This window comes from Lissotriton vulgaris, chromosome 1_1, assembly GCF_964263255.1.
Source record: "Lissotriton vulgaris chromosome 1_1, aLisVul1.2, whole genome shotgun sequence".
Classification (NCBI taxonomy): domain Eukaryota; kingdom Metazoa; phylum Chordata; class Amphibia; order Caudata; family Salamandridae; genus Lissotriton; species Lissotriton vulgaris.
In genome coordinates, this window is record NC_141685.1 from 443,855,189 (window position 1) to 443,882,226 (window position 27,038).

The following is a 27,038-nucleotide window of genomic DNA, read 5'->3' on the forward strand; positions in this document are numbered from 1 at the left end:
ATGCATGCTATCATTTTAGGTCTAGCCTGAGCCAGCGCGCATGCGCTGCCCTGAGAGACTTTTAGTAAGGACTTTAAACTCTTAACACACGCTCGTGCATGTGCTTTTTTTTCATGACCTGCTATTGGCCTTTGCATGCGTCTTTCTAAGAAAGACAGAACGCAATTGGCCAAAGGCGGGTGCATGTCCTGCCTTCTCTCTCCTTGGCCTAGGGAGCTTGGGAGCAAGCAGCAGCGTCATCCGTTTCCAATTATCGCGCCTGCGTCTCGCGGTCGAGTTAATTGGAAACAGATGACGGTCGCGCTGGCCCTGGTACACTTTTGCTACAAAAGCGGCACTTTCACTGTCACCGCTGACCTGGCACGTGTGGCCGCGCTGGTTATTCCTTCCCTCCTCCATGCCCCCTCTCTCGTTGAGGCTCCTGCAGCTCTTTGGCTCTCTATAGGCAAACCCACGCTGCCCTGTCAGGGAGCTGCCAACCTTTCTCTCCTGAGCAGGTACTTTCCGCTGCTTCTGCTGGCAGGTCACTCCACGCCCCTCCATGCTCGTGCCCTCTCCCTGCTCATAGCGTCCTTCCCGTACTCTCGCCCTCCCATCACTGCTCCACTGTTGGCCTCCTTGCTCCCTCCTCGCCGGTCCAGGGAGATGGCCGAGGCAGCTCTTGTGCACGCTGGAAGTTCCCCTCCCGCTCTGCTCCCTGAGCTGGGAAGCTGCCGCCATCCACCATCCGCCCTCCTCCCCCAGGCACAGGAACAGGACCCATAGGGTGTAATGGACTCCACAAAGGCTGGCCCATTTATTTAAGAAACCTTGCGTCTGTAAGAAATGCAGGTCTCAAGAAGCCAAAGATGAGCATATGTTTTTCTAGCCATACGAGCCTTTCGGAAGAATTACTGGTGTACCCCATCATAAAGAAAGCAATGTTGGCGTTTTCTTGTATTTTGAGGCATTTATAAAGACATGTCTTCCTAGAATATACCTAGGATCACACAGTAATGCGGGAAGATAGTAATGAATGCTAAATATCTTAGGATAAAATTCTAGGATTAGAGGGTGAGAGCATTAATTCTCACCAAACCAATTCGGGAAAAGCCTTTGAAATCCAGAATTAATATAATGTTCAATTTATTTTCAGGCATAGCAGTTATAACTGGTCATAGGCATAGAAAGTTCACAAATATTTTAGGCATTTTCAAGCAGCTGGCACTCTAGCCGCCTTGTGCAACTTGCTACGGTAAAGGTTCTTTACAAATGGTAATTTTATTTTTCTGGGTTAAAGAAGCACAGGACTTCCTGAATAATGTTGGTCACTCTGGCATGATGCTGATGTTAAGATTGATGATAAAGGGATGCGAGATCAACAGGAATCATGGGGAGCAATAGCACCAAGTCATGGTGCCAACTGGGTTATTAAGAGGTTCTGTGCTGGGGTCAAAGCGTGGGTGGCACTTAAGAACAGGTAGAGTGAAAGTTATGGGGTTCAAGTAAGGAAAAACAGAGAAACATGGGCTGAAATTTTTTTTGCACTTTGATGGTCTAAGAGTAAGGAAGACTTCGAGTTTGCCAAGATGCACATTTAGGAAACAGTAATTTTAAGCTGAACCAAATCAAAAGAGCAAATTATTTTTTATGAAGTTTTGGTACTACATTTAGTAAAGGTTTGTTATGAAATGGTTAGTATAGATCCGGTGGCAGAGAATCACACTTTTTGGCATATTATAATTATATAAGTAACAAGCACTAAGCATTTTACAATTACGAATATGGGTCACTACTATTTTTTGTTGAATGAAGTCAGGCAGGGTATTTTATTCGTGTTTTGCAATGAAGGGGTGGTATGGATGGAGAGATATGCAACACTTGGCACTTTAAAAATCATATTGGAAATAAGGACATTGCGCTTTATAATAACAGACCAGCACATTTGCTGCCATGCCAATGTATCAACGTGTTATTGATTCGATGGGTATGGCAGATAGTGGAGGTGAGGATGGAATACACCTCAACGGGCATTTAATTATTTCATTATGGATACACATAGGACTATATTTAATCGGGGCCTGGTGGCTTAGAAGTCAGAGGTTCAAATCCTGGCAGTTCACTCAGCCTTTCAACATTTTGGGGTCGATAAAATGAGTACCATTGAGTTGGGTAAGAATAAACAGCTGTTATTCAGCACCAAGATACCCTTCGGTGACCATTCACTTTGCAAATACACTTTATGTTCATATTATGTTAATTTGAAATTCGTATTTAATGTGAATAGGCTTAATTGGTGTAATTACTGGCCATTAAACCATGGTTTATTTAGACATAATCCGACTATTATTTTTCTGCAGTACACTCACATCCTCATATGTAGTCTGTCAACTTTACCATGTTTAACAAATTGTTATGGTTTGAATGTCTCTCTTCAGTGAGTGCAGCCCATAGAGGGGTAGCTATATTTATAGGGTAAGTCCTACAAAAAGAGATGCATTGCTGCCAAACTGATATAGAAGGTCTTTATGTCCTGGGTATATTGTTTAATTGGTATAGAATTAATGACTATAGTAAGTGTAGACTCCCCTATAAAGGAGAACCCGACCTGTTAACAGATCTTTTACCAATTTCTCTCATCACAACATGGCAAAATAATTATTGCGCAGATTTAAATTTTCTGCAGGATCCAGCCTCAGATTCCACATTGTCCAATTGAAGGCAGAATAAAACTAAAAACTCATGATGCTTTGATTCAAGTTGCAAAAAGAATCTTTTCTTGTAAACCTTAACAAACCAGGATGAACACAGAACAGTAGGTGCCATTCCCGAGGGCTGCTATTTACTGAACTACAGTTGAGATTGGGTGGTTGTTTATTGGATTTGATTTACAAGCTCTGATTCTATTTGTAGCGTGTAGCTAAGCATCATGCATTTTCTTCCTTAGGTTGCTCAAATTGTGCCTCGTAGAATTGCTTCCTTGCTGCTCGTAGAGCCTTGCTTCATTGGGTCTTGTTGCGTTAGAGGTCTCAAACTTCACATCACCATAGTGATGCCTAATTATGAGAAGGATTGTCTGAGATGTTAATTCACTTTTGGTCCTGATGAAGATGAGCAGATAATTGGAGAATGTCCACCGAAAATGTTTTATTGTCCACAGTGGCTTGGCAGAAGTAATTCATAAGGCACTTTCTCCAGTTTGTTGAAGGCTCTCATTCTGCTACAAGGCCTGGCTTTAAATGAATGGACTATTTGGGTGACTGTTTGTGGGGTTCTTTTTGATGATTTAATCGGTTCATTGTAATGATGTGTTTTGATTATCAATTAAAGATAAGCTATTTTCCAATGTATCTTCTGAGTTGATCAAATTATAACTTCTGGATTTTAATAGTCTAAGCAACATTTTGTACAGCCTAAAAACGATTTGCACATACTGTTCTCACTGATTCACTGTATATATTTTGACCAGGCATTCCGAAAAAGTTTGAATTAATTTAGTTGTCCTTTTTTGTAATATTAATGATCCAGCAAAGAGCATAGAAACGGGTATACAATTACAAAACTCACCTGAAAATCCCATTGAGGATAAATACACAAGTAAAACCATGTTGGGATCTTGTGGTACTTTAATATTCAATTTGTTTACACAGTATTTAAAAACTGTATTCCAAAAGAGATTTAGTCTAGGGTAGCAGAATATAATATGGGGCCAATATCCCGCCACCAGCGTCACATCTCAAACAATCAGGTGGATATTCAGGGATTATCTTCAGGTTATTTAAAGTGTATATCGATATCCAGCTAATATTAAAACAAACCATAATTCCCGAAGTTATCATTTGAGTTAACATGGGAAATTTATGTTTTGTGACCCTGAAGAAGCTGCGGTGGAGGGAAGCTGTGTTTGTTTTGTGCAGATTCATCAAACTGCACTATTAGCAAAACAAATGACAAAAATAAATAAATAAAAAACGCTTACTATGGAAACTTACTCTGACCCAACTATAAAATGGCGAGTGTGTGTGTGTTAGTTGTGAGTTGTGAGTGTGTCTCAAGATTGCCACTCACCGCCTCGCAGTGCCAGAGACGGCTTGGCCCAGTCTACAATATCCTTGAAGTGAAATGTTCCTCCCACTGGGAGTAGAACACAGCGGCACACCAACTCATTAGACTCCAGTGTGTTTATTCAAAGACTAGTGTTTCGGCTATTTGTGTAGCCTTTGTCAAGATGGTGAACAAGCTCCCATTGCGTAGACGTAAAGGGTAAGGTTCATGAATAAAGAAGTTGTAATTTCAATTTCATTTTGCAACATCTATATTTTATTTACTTCTTTCCTTTAAACTTTTTGACTTTTTAACTTACCCCAAAAAGAGGATTTAATGGAATGCCTAATTTGCACAACTATAGGAACGCGACGTAGACATAGAAGACATAATACTGGCCGTATTTCGACACCTTTGTAACTTGGCCCATTTGATTCATCATGGCACAATGACTCCAGTTACCTGGCGGCCAGACATTTTTATCTGAAGCACAATGGGGAAAATACCCTTTTGAAATATTCAGGCATAGACCGAGATGAAAAAAAGAGGAGGGGGATCGCTAGAAACAACTGTGCAGTATTCTTGGTGCAGAGTGCTCATAGGACTAGGACTAGATTACTTTTGGCCGGCTAAAATGAAAGGATACCAAAAGGCACATTAAGACAAAAAGCAAATAAATGTTGCATAGATGCGGTTTCAAACCTTATTAATCCTACTGAATTCCAATCTCGTTGATGTGATGAATTTCAGGTGAGCTCTCCACAGAGCACCCTAGTGCTCTTAGTGGTCTAGAAGAGTCATGTCAAAATAAGAGAAGGCACATTCTTGTCAGTTAAGAAAACGTTCACCCTAAAGCACACAGAAATGCAGTGGGAATGTTTCCTTTGTTGCAATAGAGGCATGGTAATTATGAAAATGTGAGCTGTACTTAATACAGGTAGAGGTACTCACCTAGAGCTGGGTATCCTAGATAAAACCTATCCGCTCCCAACCACCCAAGGAATAAGGATAGTGCCACTGCAACCTTGTAGGAGTAACCATTTCTGCATCAAAAGAGAGGCGAAATATTAACAATATTATAGAAAGCATGTTTAAACTATATGTCCCGCTAAATGGACCTACTTACATAATACGACACGAAAATTAGTTTGTGTTTCAGCAACAAATCATAGAACATGAAAACACTTTACCAAAATGACTAGCTGTGACAGGAAGTAGACCCATGAACTGGTTCAAATTATTTCTAAAAACAATCCGTAATACTACACATCAGTGCATGAATTGTCAGTTATGTTACTGTTTTACCACAAATGGTTGACCTGTTTCTTTTTTTTTTTTAAATAAGTGTGACCAAATACTTAGAGTTATTTGGTACTATAGTGAAAATAAAACAGATACTAGACAACACTGATATAAACTGATGACTTAAGTACACAACCAAATACGCTTTTGTCTGTTTTTAGGTCTCGCCTAGGCACGGAGCATTCCCTGCTCTAGGAGATGACCTTTAGAAATTAGTCACCTCTTTCAAGCACTCGTGCTTCTGCTGGCATCCACCTTGCGAGAGCAAGCAGTGGTGTGCATGCTAATTGAAAACAGATAGCCCCCACGCCGCTGCTCGCTCCCACAAGGTGGATGCAAGCACAAGCATGAGTGACAGCACAAGCACGAGTGAGCAGCAGTGTCATCTGTTTTCAATTATCGGGCACGCACCTCGTGCTCGCATTAATTGTAAACAGATGTTGGTCGCACTTCCACTTTTGCGGCCCGCTTGCAGTAGCATATTTGATCTGCCATTAAACCTCCAAGACACAGATCGCCTGGCGGTCTTGTTCTCATAAAAGATCTGTATTGTAGGTGAGTTGTGCAGAATTCATTAAGCGCCAATGTGGCATTCGTGGTGGCAAGCTGACTCAGTGGGAACATATTGTCTATTTTAAATGCATGCAGTTATTCATTTGTGCAGTTCTCGTAAAAGCTGCCTTGTCCCTTTCCTGCGCTTCTCTCTTCCTCCTCCTCCTCCTCCTCTGTAGTGTTATCTCAGCAAAGGCTGGTGCCTAAGTCTATGCCCCTGCAGATATGTATATTGGATGTCTTGTCTACAGTGGTGTTATGTGCATCTTAAACCACACTTGTGCAGCTCAACCCTGTCTTGGTCCACCTCTGTGGATACACCTGTCTCCCATCCCAATCTCTGCCAATCCGATTCCTGTGTCTCTGCCGGTCGCCATCCTGTAAGAACTAAACACACACACTGTCCCCTCTTTTCTACGTCACCCCCTCTACCATTCTGCCTATCTCTTAGCACAAACAACATAGCCATGGCAGATTATCTGCTGCTTGTACCATTATTCTCCCTCTCTTGCTCTCATCCGTCACTGCCTCAACACTCGGGCTTTCTGTCTAATTATACTTCTCTCCCCCCCAAGCCCCCTTTGCTAGTGCCTTTGTATCTCATGTTATATGTCTAATTCGCTCACTCTCTCACACACACACAAGCCATATACATGTAAACACACATATACCAACATACATCCCAGTCTGGCCAAATACGCTTACATAAATATACACACACTGACGCTTGTGCACACCCATATAGGCCTGTACATGCAGACACACTGGCACAAATGCACGAACAGGCTCCGGACTCGTACAAAGCATATACTCCTACACTCAGATACATAGAGACACAAATACGTGCACGCACTCAAACACACAAGCAACACATATACACATGTACACATATACACACAAACACCCACATATCACACCGGTATGCTCACACATACAGTACATACACATGCACACAAACATATACACAGGGCATTAAAACCTCCTTGGGAAAGCCTTCTGCCTATTACTGACAGTTGGCTTCATGTTTTGTAATTCACAGTTGCTTACTTTGTGTTTGCTGGCCTTATTTATTTTAGGCTGTCCAGCATCTAGCATCTTTGTCCCACCCATGGTGCATAGCCTGTTTATAATGTGCTGCATAACTAAACTCAAGTCTCTCCCTGTGAAAGACAACGCTTTTATAACTAACCGCTTCGTCTCCAGCCGAGCTGAGAATGCCCCTTTTATGGAGACATTCACCCCCTGACCCTGGGTTCTCTCCTACCTATCCTTGCCTCCGTGAAAAGTGGATCCACTCTTGACCCCACATTTTAAAAATGGCAGCCTCAACTGTCGCCCCTTCCATTCTTGGGGTGATCAACGCCTCTCTCGCCACGGTTCTGGTCCCCTCAGAGTGGAAGAGAGCTATGGTCAAGCACTGATAAAGAAACCGCATTTGGACCCCAACGACCTAGCCAATTATCGGCCTATTTCGCTCCTCCCTGGAGTAAGCAAAATCGCAGAAAAATTTGTGAATCATACACTTTCTGCGTTCCTGGAGTCCTAGGATTTGCTCCATCCTTCACAAACAGGTTTCAGTCCTCGCCAAGGAACTGAAACCGCTCTGTTAGCAGTGGTGGAGGAAGCAAGAAAGAAAGATCATCCTTCTTGATTTGAGCGAGTCTTCTGATATGGTGAACCATCATATTCTGGTTCACCGTCTCAGGAATGTAGGAGTATCAGGCCATGCTCTCTCCTGGCTTCAATCCTTCATGAAGGAAGGTGTTTTCAGGTGTTTGAAGAAGACATCAACTCAGATCCTTTACCTCTGCAGTGTGGAGTTCCACAGGGCTCCTCCCTGAGCTTTACTCTTTTTTTATGTTTATATGGCTCCACTGGCAGATATTGTGGCCCCTTTTGGAATCCACATAGTGCCCTATGCCGATGACACGCAGCTGGTCGTAGCACTAAATCAAGCAGACCAGTCGCCCACAGACCTCCATTCTTGTTTGGAGGAAGTGGCCAAATGGCTGAGCCTTTCCCACCTCAAACTCAATGCCGACAAAACCGAGTGGATGGCGTTGGGAAATCACTTAAGCGTCAATCTCAAACCACTTTGGCCAGCCAGCATGGGACTGGCTCCGGCCCCAAAACCTGAAATAAAAAGCTTAGGGGTCTGGCTAAACCAAGATCTCTCCTTTAAAACCCAAGCCAGGAAGACGGTCGCATCATGTTACGCCTCCTTAAAATGCTTCGTAAAGTACTCCCCTTACTTCCTTTCCCAGCACAAAAGCTTTTAATACAGGCTTTGATCCTATCTAGGATCGATTTTAGCAATGCGCTCTATCTGGGAGCCCCCACTGCAGTGGTCGCCAGACTCCAGATTGTCCGGAACGCGGTGGCAAGATTGCTCACTGGCACTAGCCACCGCTGTTCTGCGAAGCCCGCATTGCACTCCCTGCACTGGCTTCCGGTGCAGGAGAGTATTCAAAGCTCTCTGTGTGGCCCATAAGTCTCTGGAATGGAATGGACCTTCTATCATCAAAGCTCTGATACGTCCATATAAAGCCCCCAGAAGTCTCCGCTTCGACACACTTCAGCTAGCAGAAGTGCCCAGAATCAAGAGAGCCCGAAGCGGGGGTAGGCTCTTTTCATACAATGCCGCCAAAGTTTGGAATGCTCTCCCGCTTCACCTTCGCAGTGAACCCACCCATTCTATTTCCCGGAAGCACTTGAAGACCTGGCTTTTCCCTTAATATCTGGCTTGCTTCCTCTGGTTTTTCCGCTCAGCGCTGGGATGCTCCTGAGTAGCCATGCGCTTTATAAAAGACCCATTCCATTCCAAGGTCCCAAAGGAGAGACCTATTGGCACATGCCACTCTGGGAGGTACCAGTCACATACAAAGTTAAAGACAGAAGCACAATCGGACTGATATACAAATATTTCACGAGCAAAAGACGCCCAGTATATGTACAAATGTGTGTGTACTACAATTTGTGTGACTGAGAAAGCTCCCAGCGCTAGCCCCTATGGCTGAAAAATGTGTTGATTCATATAAAATTTGGAATAATCAGCAAGTAATTTAAAAACTAACTAAAAAGAACAGTTGTAAGAAATTGTTGTTTTTTTTTGGAGGGGGTGAGGGGCGGGGGGAGCCCCACTCAGGTAACTACACCATCCTTGTAAGAGTAAACTACAAAAGTCACTAAATTAACTTGTGCTTAACCCTCTGCTAGCATGGCACAAAGAAGTCAGACTTAACTTAGAGGCAATGTGTAAAGTATTTATGCAGCACACAATAATAACGAAGTGAACACACACAAAAAGAAAAGTTCCAAACCAATTTAGAACAATAGAGTTAATTAAATCCACAAAAAAAGGATACCATAACAACGAACATCCAATCAGTAGAACTGGAGATATGCAATTTCAAAGTTTTAGGCAGATATAGCACCTAACAATACAAAGTGCCACTTGTGATCACCAGGTTGTGCTAGAGTTCAAGCAGACCATGATGGAAAGTGAGCCGGCTACAGAAAGCCAGGCTATTCCAACTGAAAAAGTTGCCTTTTCACAGTCCTGGGCAAAGAGTTTGGTTTGCGGTGGAGGAGGCCAAGAGGAGCAGGGACAGCATTGTGGAAGTTCATTGCTCTAGTGCGGAGAGCAGGCCTGGAGTCGTGGATTGTCATTGCTGTAGCGGTGCTGGGAGGTGCAGGCTGTACTCACTGAAGCACAAAGTGCCGGTCTGGAATCGCGGACGGTAATTTCAGGATTTCCACGTTGGCAGTCACCATCGGCTGTCATTACTTTAGCGAGAAGTGCAGATATTGCGTTACCGCTGGTCACTGCAGTGCAAAGGGTCAGGTTCACCGAACCTTCATGCTTGTGGTTGTTGTAGGTGGTAGTCTCTGCACGAACACACCAGTTCATGGTTGCGAAGAGCCCAAAACCTCAGGATTTACCTTTCTTCACAGGAGGAGCTCAACTGAAGCTAACCAAGGGTCCAGGACCTGGGGAGGCGCCTCTTGGGGATCAGGAACTCACTCCGGCAGAGGCCAGCAGGGCTCAAGCAGGTCCAGTTTAAAGTCCAGTCCAGCAGGTCAGCTGAGTCGTCGCAGAGATTTAATAAATACTTCTCAATGCAGTGATTCAATTTCATGCTCTAAGGTGACACGCTTCAGCGTAACAAAATAAGCTTTTTTACATTTTGAAGGAACTTTTTGTCATGATGTTTGATGCATGATTTGGATGCTAAATATTTGCAGGGGCTTGGCTCATGATTGTGCTTTTCCAACCAAGCCAGATCCTTGATTTGGCTCTGGCTTGGCACTCCCTGCTAATCTGTTTGCGCTCTATTCTCTTATAGAGCCTCTCTCTTGATGCACTGCAGGAAGAGATGTCGATGTCCACCTCCAGGGAGCCTTGCCCACCCTGACAATGGGCCCCCTTGTAGCTGCTACAGAAAGCGGAGTGAGGGGAGCACTGGTAGGAGCATCCGGCCTTACCAGCCCTATTCTGACACCATGCCCCATTCTCCATCAGCCAGAAACAAGGCAGCATTTCAAAAAGAAAATGAGTGAGGCAGCACTATGCTATTTTAATACTTGTGCTCTTTTCTGATGTAAAGATCCGGGAATCCTAGGGGGTGGGGGTGGGGGGATGAGGGGAAAGCTAGCCAAAGCACAAAATGGCCGCACACTGAGTGAGCGGCCACCCAGTTCATCCTCATCCTGCATGTAAAACTGGGACCCCATCCCACTAAAACGCTGCAATTGACACAATCGATGCAAGTTTTGTGGCGCTGCTATCACCAGAACCGAAATTACAGCCGCGCATGATCCTGAGGCCTACACGGAGATGACGTAGGAGGCGCACTGACCTCGAGAGAGCACCCGGGCCGCGACGTACAGCAAGCAGCCCGGATCGAGACGGACCATTGTCACCGGACGGCAGTGAACGAGCCAATTCGAGGTATGGACGGAGCTGCACCATCTGAGCCCCTCACACGCAATTAAGACGCGGCAGCGCCAGCGCCCACAGAGACTGCCTGCATTAATGTGGAACTGAGAACCGAGACATGTGAAAGCACCAACGGCGGCACCGAATACAAACGGCGGGCGGCCTGATCCACCGTGGGGCACCCATACTGATAACAGCATGTCTGAATTGAGCACAGAGTGCCTAGAGCGAACAAAAACGGGCTCAGCGAGAAAATACTGAGGCCCGGATCTGTCCCCGACTTCATCACAGCTGCGTGAGTCACCAGTGGGCTGCGAGGCCTAGACGACCTCCCGAGGGTGGACACTGGAGGAGGGCGCCGTGCTTTGAGACACATTACACAGCGGGGAGTGCGAGCAGCTGTCCAACTGCGCACAGCTCCCTTGTGTCTACGGAACTGCCTCACTGGTGTGTGAACCTACCCCTCCCCAGTAGTGGGCCCCTCCATGAGTGTGTGCTGTGAGCAGTGAAGTAGCCCATGCTCAAACACGCAGACCAGGCGGGAGACAAACGGAAGACTGCACCGCACACACAGATACAGTGCCGGGCCCTGGAGACCGCTAGCGCAGACCGGACTGGTCGAGCATGTGACAATCTGTAACCCAAATAGCTGCTGCGTGGACTGTGGTTCTCCAATATCAGCAGCTGGGACAGGGAGGTCTACAACCACGGCTATGCCTGGCTGATGCCTTGGAGGTGTCCATAGCGGTTGTTTATCAAACGAACATTGCGACCTGCAACCACAAGAGACGACCGGTTCGATACTGCCGTCACCCACAGCGCACGACGTGGGTCCTGCATTCCACGGCAAGGAGCGAGAAAAGACCACTCCTGAGCAATCATGGGTAAACCAGATAAGAACCAATCAAAAACAAATGTTGAACAATCAAAAAAAGTGCAAGACCATTCTGGAGAGGACCAACAGGCGCTCCCACCGCCGGCACAGACTGCAGGGGGGCTACCGGCGGACAATATTCAGTCCATGTTCCTCACGATACAAACGGCGCTGACAAACATCGATGGCAAAATTGACTCTCTCACGCACAGAGTGGATCGCATGTCAGAACGTTTAGACACACATACTGAAAGGATTGATATGGCCGAGCGCAGGATATCGAATGTGGAAGACGCCAATACCCAAATCACAGCGAAACAATCTGGGATAGACAGACAACTAGCAGCGCTGAATGCCACGGCTGAGGACTTAGAGGCCAGGTCTCAAGGAAGCAACATTCGCATTTTGGGAATTCCGGAAACGACCAATACAGGCCCAATGGAGAAATATGTGGAGCAACTCCTGATTACCCTGATGGGTAGAGACACGTTCTCGGAAGTGTTCCTAATAGAAAGGGCCCACAGATCCCTAGCTCCGAAACCACCGGTGGGTACAAAATCACAACCCATTATAGCAAAAATACTAAATTACTGTGTTAGGGATGTGGCATTGCGGAAGGCGAGAGAAATGGGCGCTCTACGACACGAGGGCATGGACATTGCTCTATATCCAGACTTTACGCAATCTGTGCAGGAAGCGAGAAAGAAATACGGGTAAGCGAAGCAAAAACTCAGAGACTTGCAAATCCCGTATGCTATGCTATACCCAGCCAGGCTAAAAATCACAGACAACGGAACGACAAAGATCTTCAGTGACCCTAAAAAACTTCTGAAATATCTGCAGATCAGGAAACCGAAAGGTGAACGTAGAAGATCGCCGCGAGACAGACCTCCGGAATGAGAGATCATGTCGGACGTAGAAAGATATAACTCAGCTGCAAAGAAACAACCATGACTAACAGGGCACACTGCTAACCAGGGGGATGACCCCGTAGAGATTGCTGATGGTTGCACCATTACTGCACTGACAATATGAGACTATGTTGCAGAATTTGCTTCGATCTGGGGTGCGGAGAGAACCGAATATCCTGCGGCGGCTGAGAAGCGGGCTTGCGGCTCAGATAAGTCACCTTTAGAACGCACCGAAATGTGGAATGATTGGATGTGATAAGCATCATATCGTATGACATGTTGGCAATACAGATGCTAAAATTCATTATGTTGCCATGGGATATGGGGACGTTGTGAGACTGCACACTTACAGTGCACTCACGTGTTGCTGGGTGGCCCCACAGTAGTGAGCTCTGACGAGGGGACAAGCTCGGCAGCTCCCGCCCACCTGTGTACATCACACTGGTTCTTGTTTGAGGAGTATTAAACTTAGTCTATGCAAAGGGAGGGGGGTTAGGACGTCGGTATTCTTTGGAGATTGTCTTCGTTGATGGGTTCAAAACGAAGTGGGGGGGGGAGGGAAAGGGGGGACAGCCAAGAAAATCACCAAGCAGCGCTAGTTAGGACCACAACCCACTTACCAGATTGTGCAATTCTGGGATTCACGCAGCATAGTAAGAATGATCCTTCTTTCAAGCAACACCCGTGGCAGCTTGGATGACACAGGTTCGGACACTGACACTCATGTCTTGGAACGTGAGGGGTCTTCAAGATCCACGGAAAATCAGAAGGGTCCTGGCGTACCTGGACAGACACAAGGTAGACGTAGCATGCATTCAAGAAACGCATAATCGCACCGCAGCGAGAGTGCAGAATAGGTTACAGATGGGCACAATTCCGAGTGACATCCTCGTTCTCAAACTATGCTAGAGGGTACTGATACTGATAAAATGTAACACCCCCTTTACACTCACTAACACGATCACTGACGACCAGGGGAGATATATAATTTTACGAGGAAATTTTGGGGGCACGGATATCACAATTGTTACAGCGTATAGCCCCAACGTGGATGACCCACAGTTCAATGAAACTATCTGGGCCAAACTTAGCGAGATACAACCGACAGCTATAGTGTGGGGGGTGGGGGCGACTTCAACACATGCTTAAATCCTACACTGGATAGATCCTCCGGTATTCACAAACATGGTAGAAGGGCAGCAAGATCAGTCATGGATGGAATGGATGAATGGTCTATGGAGGTGGATGTGTGGCGGTTGAGGCACCCGGGGCGCAGAGAGGGTACATGCACCTCACTGACACACAACACATGGTCGAGATTGGACTATTGGTTGACCACACAGGAGGTCAGCACTTGGATAACGGCAGTAGAACACCTGCCTAAAACACTGTCTGGCCACTCCCCGGTACGCTTAGTACTAGACGTTCCTACACACACCCCGCAACAGTTCGCATGGCGCCTCAGACACGATGCATTGAAGGATCAAGTCTTCCGTGGCAAATTACGGCAGACCATAGAGGACTTCTTCCAGGTCAACACGGGCACGGTAGAAAGCTCTAGGACGTTATGGGAGGCTTTCAAAGTCACCATTGGGGGCCACTGCATCAGTAAACATGCAGGTATACGTACAATTAGCCATGGTGTAAAAAGATATTCAGAAAACTAGAGGCTGACTATGCAAATACGCTACAAGACTCCCTACTGGCAGACATACGAAGTAAGGTGGACACATACCATGAGTATGCGAACACAGAGATAAAATACAGGTCAAAGCGATATACTGCCAGAGCGTTCGGAGAGGGGGGCAGACCAGGCAGGGCACTATCGCAAAAGATTAAGCCTGCACAAGGCAACACACTTATCACACATATCATGACTGAACGAGATAGGCCAGTTTATGACACCCCTTCCATCCTGGAGAATTTCCGAGCCTACTATTCTAAACTATATACTACATAGTTATCACATACACAGCAGGACATTCACCCATACCTAGATGATGTTGGTCTAGCCTGGCTTTCAGACACGCATAGGGAATATCTAGGCCATCACTTAACAGAAGATGAATTTAAAGAAGCGATTAACTCCTTGCGTAACAATAAAGCCCCAGGCCTAGATGGCTTACCAGGCGAGTTCTATAAAGAATTTAAGGATCTGCTAATTCCACATTTAGCCCAGATGTTTGGGCAGGCGTATGAGGAAGGGGCCCTTCCGTTAACACTGCGCGAGGCGTTACTGATAGCACTTCCAAAACCTGGAAAAGACCCCAATCAATGCGAGTCATACCGCCCCCTTTCCCTTATAAACAGACGTAAAAATAATGGCCAAGATATTAGCAAACCGAATACAACCATTACTAGGACTCCTAGTCTTGCCGGACCAGGCAGGTTTTATGCCTACAAGGTCCACAACACAAAATATACGCACTATCTTTGCAATGTATAATAGTTTGAATCCTGATCTACCGGCGCCGGCTGCGCTTTTAGATGCAGCAAAAGCCTTCAATTTTGTGGAGTGGGAGTTTATGATTACCGTATTAGCTAGAATGGGATTCCCACCTGCTTTCTTGAAAAGGATCGCCCTACTATACAACGAACCCAGGGCTAGAGTACGCATTAATGGAAATACCTCGCAACATATTGAGATAAGTCGTGGAACAAGACAGGGATGCCCACTATCCCCAATCCTGTTTGCGCTCACGCTGGAACCGCTAGCCTGTAAAATCAGACAAAAGCATCCAGAATCTGCGCTTCAATTCAGTCTTCGCCCAATAGGAATTTTCCTATTTGCAGATGACATGGTCCTGTACACTAGGTAACCGGATCAGAACCTAAATCCATTGATTAGGGAATATATTAGATTTGAACAATATTCTGGCCTCAGTATAAATTTGAACAAATCAGTAGTGATCCCCTTAACAGCGGAGACCCCTAAACCCAACTTAGACTACCCGCTAAAATGGGACAGGGAACCAGTAAAATACCTGGGTATCTGGGTACACCGCGACCCGGAGACGGTGCTTAAGGCAAATTATGGAGTAGCAATGACCAAACTAGAAGAGCAGGTAGAGAGATGGATTAAGCTACCCCTGTCGATAGCGGATAGGATAGCCCTTCAGAAAATGGTGGTATTGCCCCGTTTCCTCTATTTATTCTGGAATATCCCAATATGGCTTACACAAGCATTTTTCGCCAGGCTACGCACAGCGATGCAACAACTCACATGGGCGGGAAAGCAGCCCTGGGCGAGTTGGAAGATACTCACGAAACCGTATAACCAAGGAGGTTTTGCTGCCCCCTACCTACAGCTATACTACTACTGTGCACAAGCACAGCATGCACATTATTGGATGCAACCGCATTACCACATTCCACATATAGGGTTGGAAACAGACAGTATTCACCCACACCGACTAACACAATACATATCAGACTCTGTCAGTTACTATCCTAACAATGCCATACACCCAGTCAAATGCACATCAAGAGCTTGGCATACACTGGCAAGACGAGCGAGTAAGCTACCAATTTACGCCTCAGCACTTCCACTGGTGAATCATCCCAAATTATCGGTCACACAGGAACTAAATATGAGGATGGTGTTGTGAGAAATGGGACTTACAACGATGGGCACGGTATTCCCACACAACAAATTCATTCTCTTCCAAAATCCATCATTGTGTGCACATAAAACGTCGTTAAAAAGGTTTGCGTACATCAGATTAAGGGCGGCAATTAAAGATCTATATGACACATTCCCGGCGGAACCTGCACCGCTGCAAGCCCTACAGATAATATTAACAGCGCCAACGCGCAAAAAACTAGTTACACGACTGTACACTACATCCCAAAACGAACAGAATATAGAGCCTGATAAATCACGGCGGCAGTGGGAGGAATCAACGGGGATGCCCATTTCAGAGGAAGATTGGAACTATAGTTGCGCGCAATTGCACTTACTCACATCAAATTGTAATTTACGAATTATACATTTTAAATTCCTCCATCAGAGGTATTATACGCAAGTCAAACTGCACGGATATGGCCTTAGAGCTGATAAATGTCAGCGATGTTCCGCCAACCAAGCAGACTTTCTACACATGGCGTGGGCATGCCCTGGCCTAACCACATATTGGCAGGAGGTGACGGACGCCCTCACCCGCATGTTGGCTGAGCGTATACCAAACGCGCCATTAGTATGCCTACTGGGTATTTATAAACTTAAACTACCTAGACGACGCAAACTATTTGTGGTTGCGCTTTTGCTTGAGAAACGACGCATTGCTATTAAATGGGGAAGCAAACGTCCACCCAGATTCAAGGATTGGCTGAATGACATGCTATATTGCAAGGAAACACTATGTGCGTATGAGGAGGAATTGCCACAGGCCTCCAGACCTAAGGACTTCTGGCAGCCACTACTAGACTATTTACAACAACAACAAGACGACTCTTGATCGAGAATCGGGAGGGAACGCGCAGAGAAGGGAAGGGTTAATGCACCTGCAGGTTGTTTTTATTGTATAACCACACTTGTAAATGACACACTAGATTATTGTTCATGATGCCTGTTACGATGTAAGAGACTTTTGAAAGCCGCCACCCTTCTGTAGATACCGTGTCTGATGCCGATGTACATCCAAGTTACCTGAGCTGTGCTGTACTGATCCTCAAGATGAGAAAAAAAACGGGGGGAAGTGGATTGACAAACAATGTACAGAATTGCTGCATAATGTCTGTCTTTGCTTGCTGCAATAAAAAATACAATTCAAAAAACAAAAAAAGATTCTAGAATCCTTTCAAGCCTTCACCACCTCAGATATGCAGGCTACATTTCTTAGGGATGTGCTTCAGTGACAAATTCACATTTGCTATTTACGAGGAATATGGAGGGCCACTTCCATGGTTTTGGTGACGCTGCTAAAGTTTAAAAAAAAAACACACACACAAAAAACGTTGAGACCAGTTTGTGTGTCAAGTGCATTACAGTTTGGTCGAGTAGATTAATCAAGGCACTAGACCTGTAGGTTTGGAAACATTTTTATGTTTTTTTCAGGAAATGTTTTAAAAGGCAACTTCAGTGTGACTCAATGAGCGCTGCAGGCCCACTAGCATAATTTAATGTACAGGCCCTGGACACATGTAGTACCATTTATTATGGACTCATAAGTAAATTAAATGTGCCAATTAGGTGGAAGCCCATTTTACCATATTTCAAGGAGAACACTGTAGCACTGGTTGAATTGGTAAACAAGCGCAGATTCCTAATGCCACCAAAAACAAATTCAGCAAAACAAGAGCAGTAAAAGTAAAAAGTTTGGGGGAATACCATGTCAGGTTAAACAAGGGTCAACTCAAAAATAAGGAAACATGATTGTTCATATTCCCTGCTGGATGGAATTGGGAATTTAATCCCAGAGATAAGGAGTGGAACCTGCCAAAGCAAATCCTTCACAATTCTACCCCTCCACTATCCTTTTTAATCCAAACAAGAAACTAACATGTCCACTGCTCAAATTAATTTCATATTTCCCTATACTAATTCATCACTAATCCTTTTTGGGTTTTGGATTCCGAAGTAGCGTACTGCTCGCCGAAATGTGCTTCAACACCTCATCAGCGGTAGCAAGTGCTATATAAAAGCAAAACCTTCCCTCTTTTATACCTCCACTATCCTTTTCAATCAAAATAACAGACTAACATGTCTATCGCTCAAATGTATGCTATATTTCCCTCTACTAATTCGCCACTAATCCTTTTGGGCTCCGGAGTAGCATGCTACTCACCGAAAAAGTGTTTCAACATCTCATCAGAGGTAGTAAGCGCTATAAATGCAATTACTCAGCGCAAATGTAGGTCAAGCAAGGATAGGGTAAAAAAGCACAGCGTTAACTTAAAAAAAAAAATAATCTCTGCATTCAGAATCACTTTCACTACCTCATTATCTGCAATCATCCTAAATAAATACACACCATTGTGTGTCCGTTTCCAACAAAATAACAAATAAACACGAACCAACTGGGGAGTTTAGAATCTGGCCGCAACACTAACATTGTTTTAACTGGGCACTGTACGAAGTTGTTTACATGGTTAAAAATAAAATTAATAATTCCACATAGAATTTCAAGTCTGTGGCGTTAAAATCTTACATTCTCTGGCCAAATTAACAGGGCTGTGGAATAGGCTTGATTTCAACATTTCGAACTCCACACACAGACAGGATGGAGCTATGGGTGCGAATCAACCTTTATTTCCGTAGTAGTAAGCAGTAATTAAGCGCCTTCCTTGGAACAGAATGTACGCTATTAGATCAGACACAGAAGTGGAATCAACTACTAAGGGGCCGATTCCAATCTGGGTCGGAAATCACTCAGACCGAGCCGGGTCTGGGGTGTTTTCCGACCGATCCGGACTCCTGCAGTCCAACTGAGCGAGTACGATGCGGCCGTATGCTGTCGGACTCGGTTCGGTCGGACTCCCATAGAACTCACTGGGAGCCGGTCGTACGGCGTGTACATGGGCTCCCATTGACTGAATGGGTACGTTGCGGACAAGTGCATCCCCTACAGTGGGTACACGCCAGTGCCATCCGCACCGTACATGCCTGTGTTGGGGAGAACCATGGGTCTCCCCCTGTGTTTATTTATTTTATTTGTTTGCATTTGTATGGCGCACAGCTACCCAACAAAGGGTTTCCCGGCGCAACAGATCCCAGTGTCAATGCGGTTACAGGATTTAGATGTTGAATAGCCATGTTTTTAGGGCTTTCCTGAATTTGATGTAGCTTGGTTCAGACCGCAATGTGTGTGTCAGAGTCGTAAGGCTGCAGGTAACAGGGGGTCCGATGCGGACCTCCAAAGTCCATCTCCGGGAGCTATTGCGAGCCGGGGCTCCAACTCAATCAGGTTGTCCGAATCGAGCATCGTACTAGCTCGCTCTAGAAACGTCTCCATTGCGCGCCACGGTTAGCTTACGGCTGAGTCGTACGGAGCGGTTCGGACCCGGAAACGATTCGGACGGAGATTTCACGCTTGTTCGCATCGTACTTCGACGTCCGGACCTGTGTACGAACCGGACGGAAATTCAGCCTCCGAATCGGATCCGCTAATGCCGAACCCGATTCGGTGCCCTTCCGACCGAGATCGGAATCGGCCCCTAAGAAGTGGAGAGAGTTGGGGTACTGATTAGGCCAGTCATGTAAGTGTAAATTTCCCTTGCTCTAATATCAGAAAGAGCAAATGGGGGCACCGAGATTTACCAACATGATTTTCATGTAGCCTGTTTTCTAGCTGGGAATTAAAAAGGAAGACACACAAAAAAGAAGGTATTCTTGCAGAATTAAATTATATATATATTTTTTAACTGGGAGGGTGGTCCATTTCAGGGAGATTACAAATCATTCCTTTAGGACTACCAATTATGCATGAAGATTCCACTTTATATAGAGATATGGACCACTTCACTTGCTCTTAACACACACGGGAGAGGAGGAGGTAAGCGCAGTTTGCCCTCGTATGAAGACAGGAAGGAATGTGTTTTTTCCTTCTGATGTTCCCATGTATTTATGTGCATTAATGAGTTTTGCACATAAATGTTTTAAACATTTTTTTTTTAAAGAGATACAAATTTGATTGTGTCACAGACTACATGGTCTGATTTCTTATGATTTTATTGAAATTGTATATCATGATATGTATATTGTTTTTTATAATGAATACATTTGTATTTTCTGTTTCTTAGATTTATGTTCTTTTTAACTGCATCCCATGGGTCTAGTGACATTCTACGGGTCAAGAGGAGGTTTGTGTATGATTTGTGTATGAATGGTGTGTGAAGTATTCAATTAATCCAAAGGGCCTTCCCTGTTTTTTGACTTTGGTCTCATATGAAGACAACCACCACAAAAAAGGTATAGCAGATATAGGAAGAATAAAAATTACAGTGTTCCAACCTCTTGGAACAGACATTCAGAAGTCCTAACAGGACTATAAGAGTTCATGTGCGAGTGCAGAAGGAAGGGAAGGTCATACTTATGGAAGAGGGAGCCCAACACACATAATTGGGTCATGCTTCATCATCAGTAACCTCTCCCCACCCTGGTAGGGCAATACCACCAAGGCAGACTCGACATCCTGTTGGACTGGTGCAGGAGGGAGTACTTAGATAAAAACTACTGTATAAAAAAAAGAGATCCAGGTCAGTGAACTAAAAATACCTTATAGCCCCCAGGCAATTTACTTTTATTAATCGGAACTATAGGCGAGATTAAAAATGAGTGCGACGGTTGTTGAGGACAGAGGGACTACCCATCTCAAAACCAATACCATTTGTCTGTCACCACCCAGTCCTGTGTGCCAGTACCCTTCACAACTCTTCTCATGACCCCCTATTTATTTATTATTTATTAGTAGCACAAATCCTCCCTGAGGGGGATCTCTTGGCGCCATAGTGGCAAGGGGCAGTGCAAAGTGCAGTGTTGAATTTAGAGATTAAACGTTCAGGTTTTCAGAACCTTTTCTAAAGAGAGTGAAATCAGTGCAGGCGCAGATGGACAAGGACAGCCAATTTCAGTGATGCAGAGCAGAGAAGGAGTGACTCTCAAATCGGGTCATAAGAATACATTTGGGGAATAGCAGTAATAGATCACTAGATCTGAGCTGTTGAACTGGGATGTATGGCTTTAGTTTGTTTTTCAGGTAACAAGGTCCCTTTCTGTGCAGAGTTTTGCAGACCAGACAAAGAAGTTTGAATAGTGCACACTTTATCGGTAACCAATGGAGAGAGCGCAGAAGCGGTTCCGACGGGAAACACGGTGGAAGGTTATGGATAAGGCATGTAGGAAGCTGGAGGGATATATATATGTGATCAAGGGCAGTCCCTGCCCGAAATGCGTCATGCCTACCTGAACTGCCGAAAATGGATAATAAAAGTTCGCTGTAACACTCTGCAAGTCGTGAGGTGGTCCGTTACTTCTGTGGTTTCAACTGGGAACAGAAATTGATATATATATATATATATTCATTCCGAGGTGTCACCACAAAATGGAAGGCACTCTGACATCGCTTGCAGGCACACCCTTTAATGGTACAAGGGGAAATGAACATCGATAGCTTTCACAGTCCAGTGCATTCGAGAGCCTCAGGGACGTGAGTACTGCATGCCCATCTATACCTTTAGGCGCCCCTACTGTGACTAGGGAACAACACCCTCCCTCTCCTCTTAAGGAAACGGGCTTCCTGATCAATGCTCGCTCCCTAGTTAAAAATAATCTTGCTTTTAGAGATTGTATTTCGGAGAGGAAGCCTTCGTGGGTTTTTGTCACCGAAACCTGGGGCTCAGAATCATCCGGACCAGATCTGATCAATGCCATCCCCGATGGTTATGCCTTTTTGAGACTGGACAGAGAGGGACAAAAAGGGGGGGGGGAGACGGGGGGTAGGGGGGGGGGGTTTGGCATTCTACACAAAAATTCAACAAATTGTCGTATTGAGTGTCTCCCATCCCCTCAGAACTCCTTCCAGGCTTTACACTTTTCCCTTAGCCCCTCTCCTACGGTGGCCTTTGCGGGCATTCTCAAATATAGACCCCCTGGTCCCAGGTCTGCTTTCACTGCTGAACTCCTTGAAATCCTGGAACCATTCATTGATAAGCCCAACTTCACTATTCTTGGTGATTTTAATTTCCATTTGGAAATCTCCAACTCGGCTGATACCATATCCTTGGTGGACTCGCTGGCCTCTTGTGGTCTTTCACAAAGAGTGGGAAGTTCTACTCATTTGGCCGGCCACACATTGGACGGGGTGTTTACCAACGATGCTAGGTTGGAAGTAGGCCTCCCCCTTCATCTCTCCTGGTCAGACCATAAGGCAGTCACTATCGAGTTCACATCGTGTCTACCCTATGTGCCCCTTAAGGACAATAATAACTGGGCTCTCAAACGGAACTACAGGGGCCTGAATAACGAGTCCCTTGATCCTATTATCGCCAACCTTAAGTTCTCTCGCAATACTGATACTGATGTTGCTGCTTCTGAGCTTGTTAGCACCATCTCGAAGGCTGTTAACATCCTAGCCCCGGCTAAGCCTTACTATTGCGCTAGGAAACGCCCGTCGGCCCCTTGGTTCTCAGACTCCTAGGCTGCTTAGGCAGGAGTGTAGGAGGCAAGAGAGGTTCTGGAGAGCCCATCCTGATCCCGATGAGAGGATTAAACACAAGATCCTTATTAAAGGATACAAGGCCGCAGACCTGGCAGAAAAACAGTCATATTTCACTAATCTGACAACCTCCCTCAGTTCTCCCAGTGAACTATTTAAAATTATAGATTCCTTATCTGTTGTTTAACACCCAGATCCCATTGTCGCATCTCAAGAATTCTGCGATCAGATATCCTCGTTCTTTCATACCAAAATCGTGGACATCTATACAGCCCTAGAAGCCCTCAATCTGACTCAGGAGCCCGCCCCGTCATCTGTTCTATCCTCCTGGCAGGAGCCGCCCTGGGCTCCTTGCGGAAACCTGTCCAATTTTCCTCTTCTTAACCCCGAAATTCTTAATGAGCTCCACGATAATCTTAAACCTGGATCCCCCCTGGACCCCTGCCCTTTAAAAATTTTGAAAAATTGCTGAGAGGTCTTACTTCCCCCTCTTTTGGAAGTAATGAACCTGGCAATCTCCAACGGTGTCTTCCCTGCTCCTTGGAAGATGGCCATTGTCAAGCCCCTTCTGAAAAAGGCCACCATGGATCACGGGATTCTAAAAAACTTCCGCCCCATTTCCGTACTCCCTGCTCTCGCCAAGATGCTCGAGGCTCACCTTAATCACCATCTCAGCGCCTTCCTGGACAAAGACAGCCTGCTAGATCCATCTCAGCATGGCTTTCGGAAGGCGCATAGCACAGAGTCAGCCCTCACAGTGGTGGGCAATAACATCCGCGCTAAGGTAGACAGTGGTCAGGCTACTCTTCTGATCCTGATCGACCTTACAGCTGACTTTGACACCCTGTCTCCCACCATCTTGGCCTCTCGTCTTGGTGAAATGGGAGTAGATGGGTCGGCTCTGAGCCTCCTGACATCTTTCCTTAGCCAGCGTGAACAAAGGGTCAAACTGGGCAATTACCTCTCCTCGCCAAGCCTTTGCAGTGTGGGGTCCCTCAGGGCTCATCCCTGAGCCCTACACTTTTTAACATATATGTGGCCCCACTTGCTAGGCTTGTAAGATCTTTTGGACTGGAAGTACTGTCATACGCTGACGACACTCAGATTATGGTCTCCCTCTCTCAATCTGTGGAGAATACGGACTCAAACTTTAGGAACTGCATGGAAGCAGTAGCAGGCTGGATGGCAGGCTGGATGACCTCAAACTTCCTCAAATTAAATGGGGAAAAGACAGAGGTCCTCATCTTTGGAGGTAAACAAGATATCTGGTCGGCTGACTGGTGGCCGCCTGCCCTTGGAGTGTGTCCCAAGCCCTCTCCTGTCACCCGAAATCTGGGTGTAATTCTCGACACCACACTTGCCTTTGACAAGCAAGTCAACAGGACTGTATCCACCTGTTGAGGTGTCCTAAGGATCCTGCGTAAACTCACACACTATCTTGCCCTGGAAGCCCGGAAACAAGTCTCGGTGGCTCTCATCTCCTCTCGTCTGGACTATTGTAACCCCCTCTACTTAGGTTTGAGCAAAAGGCTGGTCCATCGTTTACAAGTTGTCCAGAATGCAGCAGCAAGTTTTGTTGTTGATGCCCCCAGACGGTCCTCAGGATCCTTGATCAGAAAAAACCTTCACTGGCTTCCTGTGCAGGCCAGGATAAATTTCAAGGTATTAGTCCTTACCTACTGTGCTCTTCACGGATCTAGTGCAGAAGACATTAGGTCTCTTGTGTCCTTTTACACCCCGGGCAGGGCCTTGCGCTCTGCCAACAAAAACCTTTTGTCTGTCCCTCGAACCGTCAAGGCCAGATGGGGAGGGAAGGCCTTCTTTTCCCTAGCCCCGAAACTTTAGAACACGCTTCCAGCTGAACTCAAGGGCCTGGCGTCCCTCGCCCTTTTCCGTAAGGGCCTAAAAACTTGGCTTTTCGCAGATGCCTACCCGTAACTCTTCATCTGTGTTCACCCTTCACTCAGCTGTTTACATCTGATGCGCCTTGATGCCTCCGGGCAAAGTTGCGCACTACAAATCCCAAATTCATTCATTCATTATGTGTCTGAGGTTTTGCCTGGGGAACTACTGAAATCCCCCAATCATCCAGAACCACACAGGAACAGACGAAAACTGACCCAGTTGAAGGTGCAGGTTGAGTAATTTTATTTAAATGCCTGCATGACGCATTTCAGCCTACCAGAGGCCTTGATTATATATGTATATATATATATCTATATATATATATATATATATCTGCGCAAACTCCAAAGACAGCCACTACTGGTTCTAGCAAGGATCAGAACCCTCCAGGCAATGAGGAGACGGACCACGGACTGGATACACAGATGATTTTATTTATCCAAGGGTTGAAGATAGCGAGGGCAATATATATATATATATATATATATATATATATATATATATATATATATTCACTGACAAACCATAGGTTTCACACCAGTTATAGTTAGCTGGAAATTTTACTGACATAAAACCATTGAAATTCCCACGTTATAGTTAGTTGGACTCACTACAACTTGCGCGTCTGCAATGCACTGCTGATGACGTCACATATTACATCACTCATGACATGGTCAGTGACATCACTCATGACATCACCAAGTATTAACCTTTGTACATTACTGGACTTGGTCACTTTTCATCTATCATAGGAGTTTATGAGTTGTTATGAACTGATATGTTGATTTATCTATACATCTGTTCATGACCTTTTTTTGCCTTCATTGATTTGTTCACTATATCCCCATTAACTCATTTCCTGATTTATTCAATACAATATTTTCACAGTCTAAATCAATTTTCCGTGTACTTTTTCCTTTCTTTGTTTCGGTCTTTGCTATTCAATTATTTAAGACTTGTATCACTATCCTATGGATACATTTGGGTTAGATTTGTGATAACTAACTCTCAAGATACATATCAGTGAATCAACTGAAATAATCAGATAAACAAAATCCCCTGTAGTCATTCCTTACTCTTTATCGTTCATTGCCCAAGCCTACAAGGGTCTATTGGGTTACCCATTATCCTTTTTCTTCTGAAATTAGCACAAGATATGGAGTTTAGAAGCAGTGTTTTTTGTGCATCTCTGAAATCGTGTTTACCCATACTAGCATACGATTTAGAGGTTATTTTTTAAAAGGTCTTCTTTCTTACGTACTGGCTGCCAGTTGGAAGGCTCAAATGCAGCGAAATCCAATTGGTGATAACAAATGTTCTACTATCCTATGCTCCCACATGTCTTGTGATAAAAACTAGACACCTGGGGGAATCCAGGGTGGGGTGACTTGTGTGGCTCTCACTAGGTAATTTTACCCAAAAACGTTTGCATGTGTCAAACTTTGGTAAAAAAGCACACGTTTCCTCACATATATGTGATGGAGAGTTCAAGAATCTGTGGGGAGCCACAAATTTCTGCCGCCATCAATTCCCACATGACCTCCGATAAGAAAGATACCCCGCTTGTGTGTGTGGGCCAAGAGACCACGACAAAAAAATCCCTAAAGTGCTACTTTGATAGATAATAGGGATATCTGCGGTATTTGGGGCAGTGCTGTCGGGAGACCCATGCAAACCTATGAACCGGAGACTTTTTTGAAAACTAGACAACCATGGGATTCCAGGGTTGTGTGCCAAGGTCGATGGGAGCCTTGATCTCGGTTTGATCTGTCCCTGTCGCAGGCACTAAGCCCAACAAAACAAACAGTGCAGCGCTTTTATTAGCACATGTGGGAAATGCTGGATGGTGGGAATGATGTGGATTCCTGCAGAATACGGAAGCTTCCATCACAGAAATGTAGGGCAAATGTGAGAATTAAGGCAAAATTTGAGATTTGCCGACATTGTGGGTAAGAAAGCCTTGAGGGATCCATGCAAAGCATACCACCCTGGAATGCCCTGGTTTTCTAGTTTTCAGACATATCTATGGTTGGAAGGTTTCCATGTGCGTGGCCGAGCACAGCCCCAAATCCTGCAGCTACGCCTATTGCTGATCTCTCCACGTAGCGCTTTAGGGCCTTTTGTGTCACGGTCTGGTGGTCCACCAAAACAAGTGAGGTACCATTTTCATAGGGAGACTTGGGTGAATGCGGTGTGGTAAGAAATGTGTGGCTCCCCATAGATTCGAGGCGTTTTCCTCCCAAAAATGTGAGGAAATGTGTGTTTTTAGTCCAAGTTTGAGGTTTACAGGGCATTGTGGATAAGAAAATGGTGTGGAATCAATACAAAGCACACCACCCTGGACTCCTCCAGATGTCTAGATTTTAAAACGGTCCGGG

At 45.3% G+C, this 27,038-nt stretch overlaps 1 protein-coding gene across 4 annotated transcripts in view; it reads right to left on the bottom strand.

Annotated features, from left to right (window-relative positions):
• Nucleotides 1-27,038, bottom strand: part of TM2D1 (TM2 domain containing 1) — a 289,363-nt gene that overhangs the window by 155,636 nt on the left and 106,689 nt on the right. For all 4 annotated transcript variants that reach the window (XM_086953299.1, XM_086953281.1, XM_086953306.1 and 1 more), the window contains exon 5: nt 4,975-5,066. In XM_086953299.1, the coding sequence (XP_086809425.1) occupies nt 4,975-5,066 (92 nt within the window). The remainder of the gene's footprint in view (nt 1-4,974; nt 5,067-27,038) is intronic.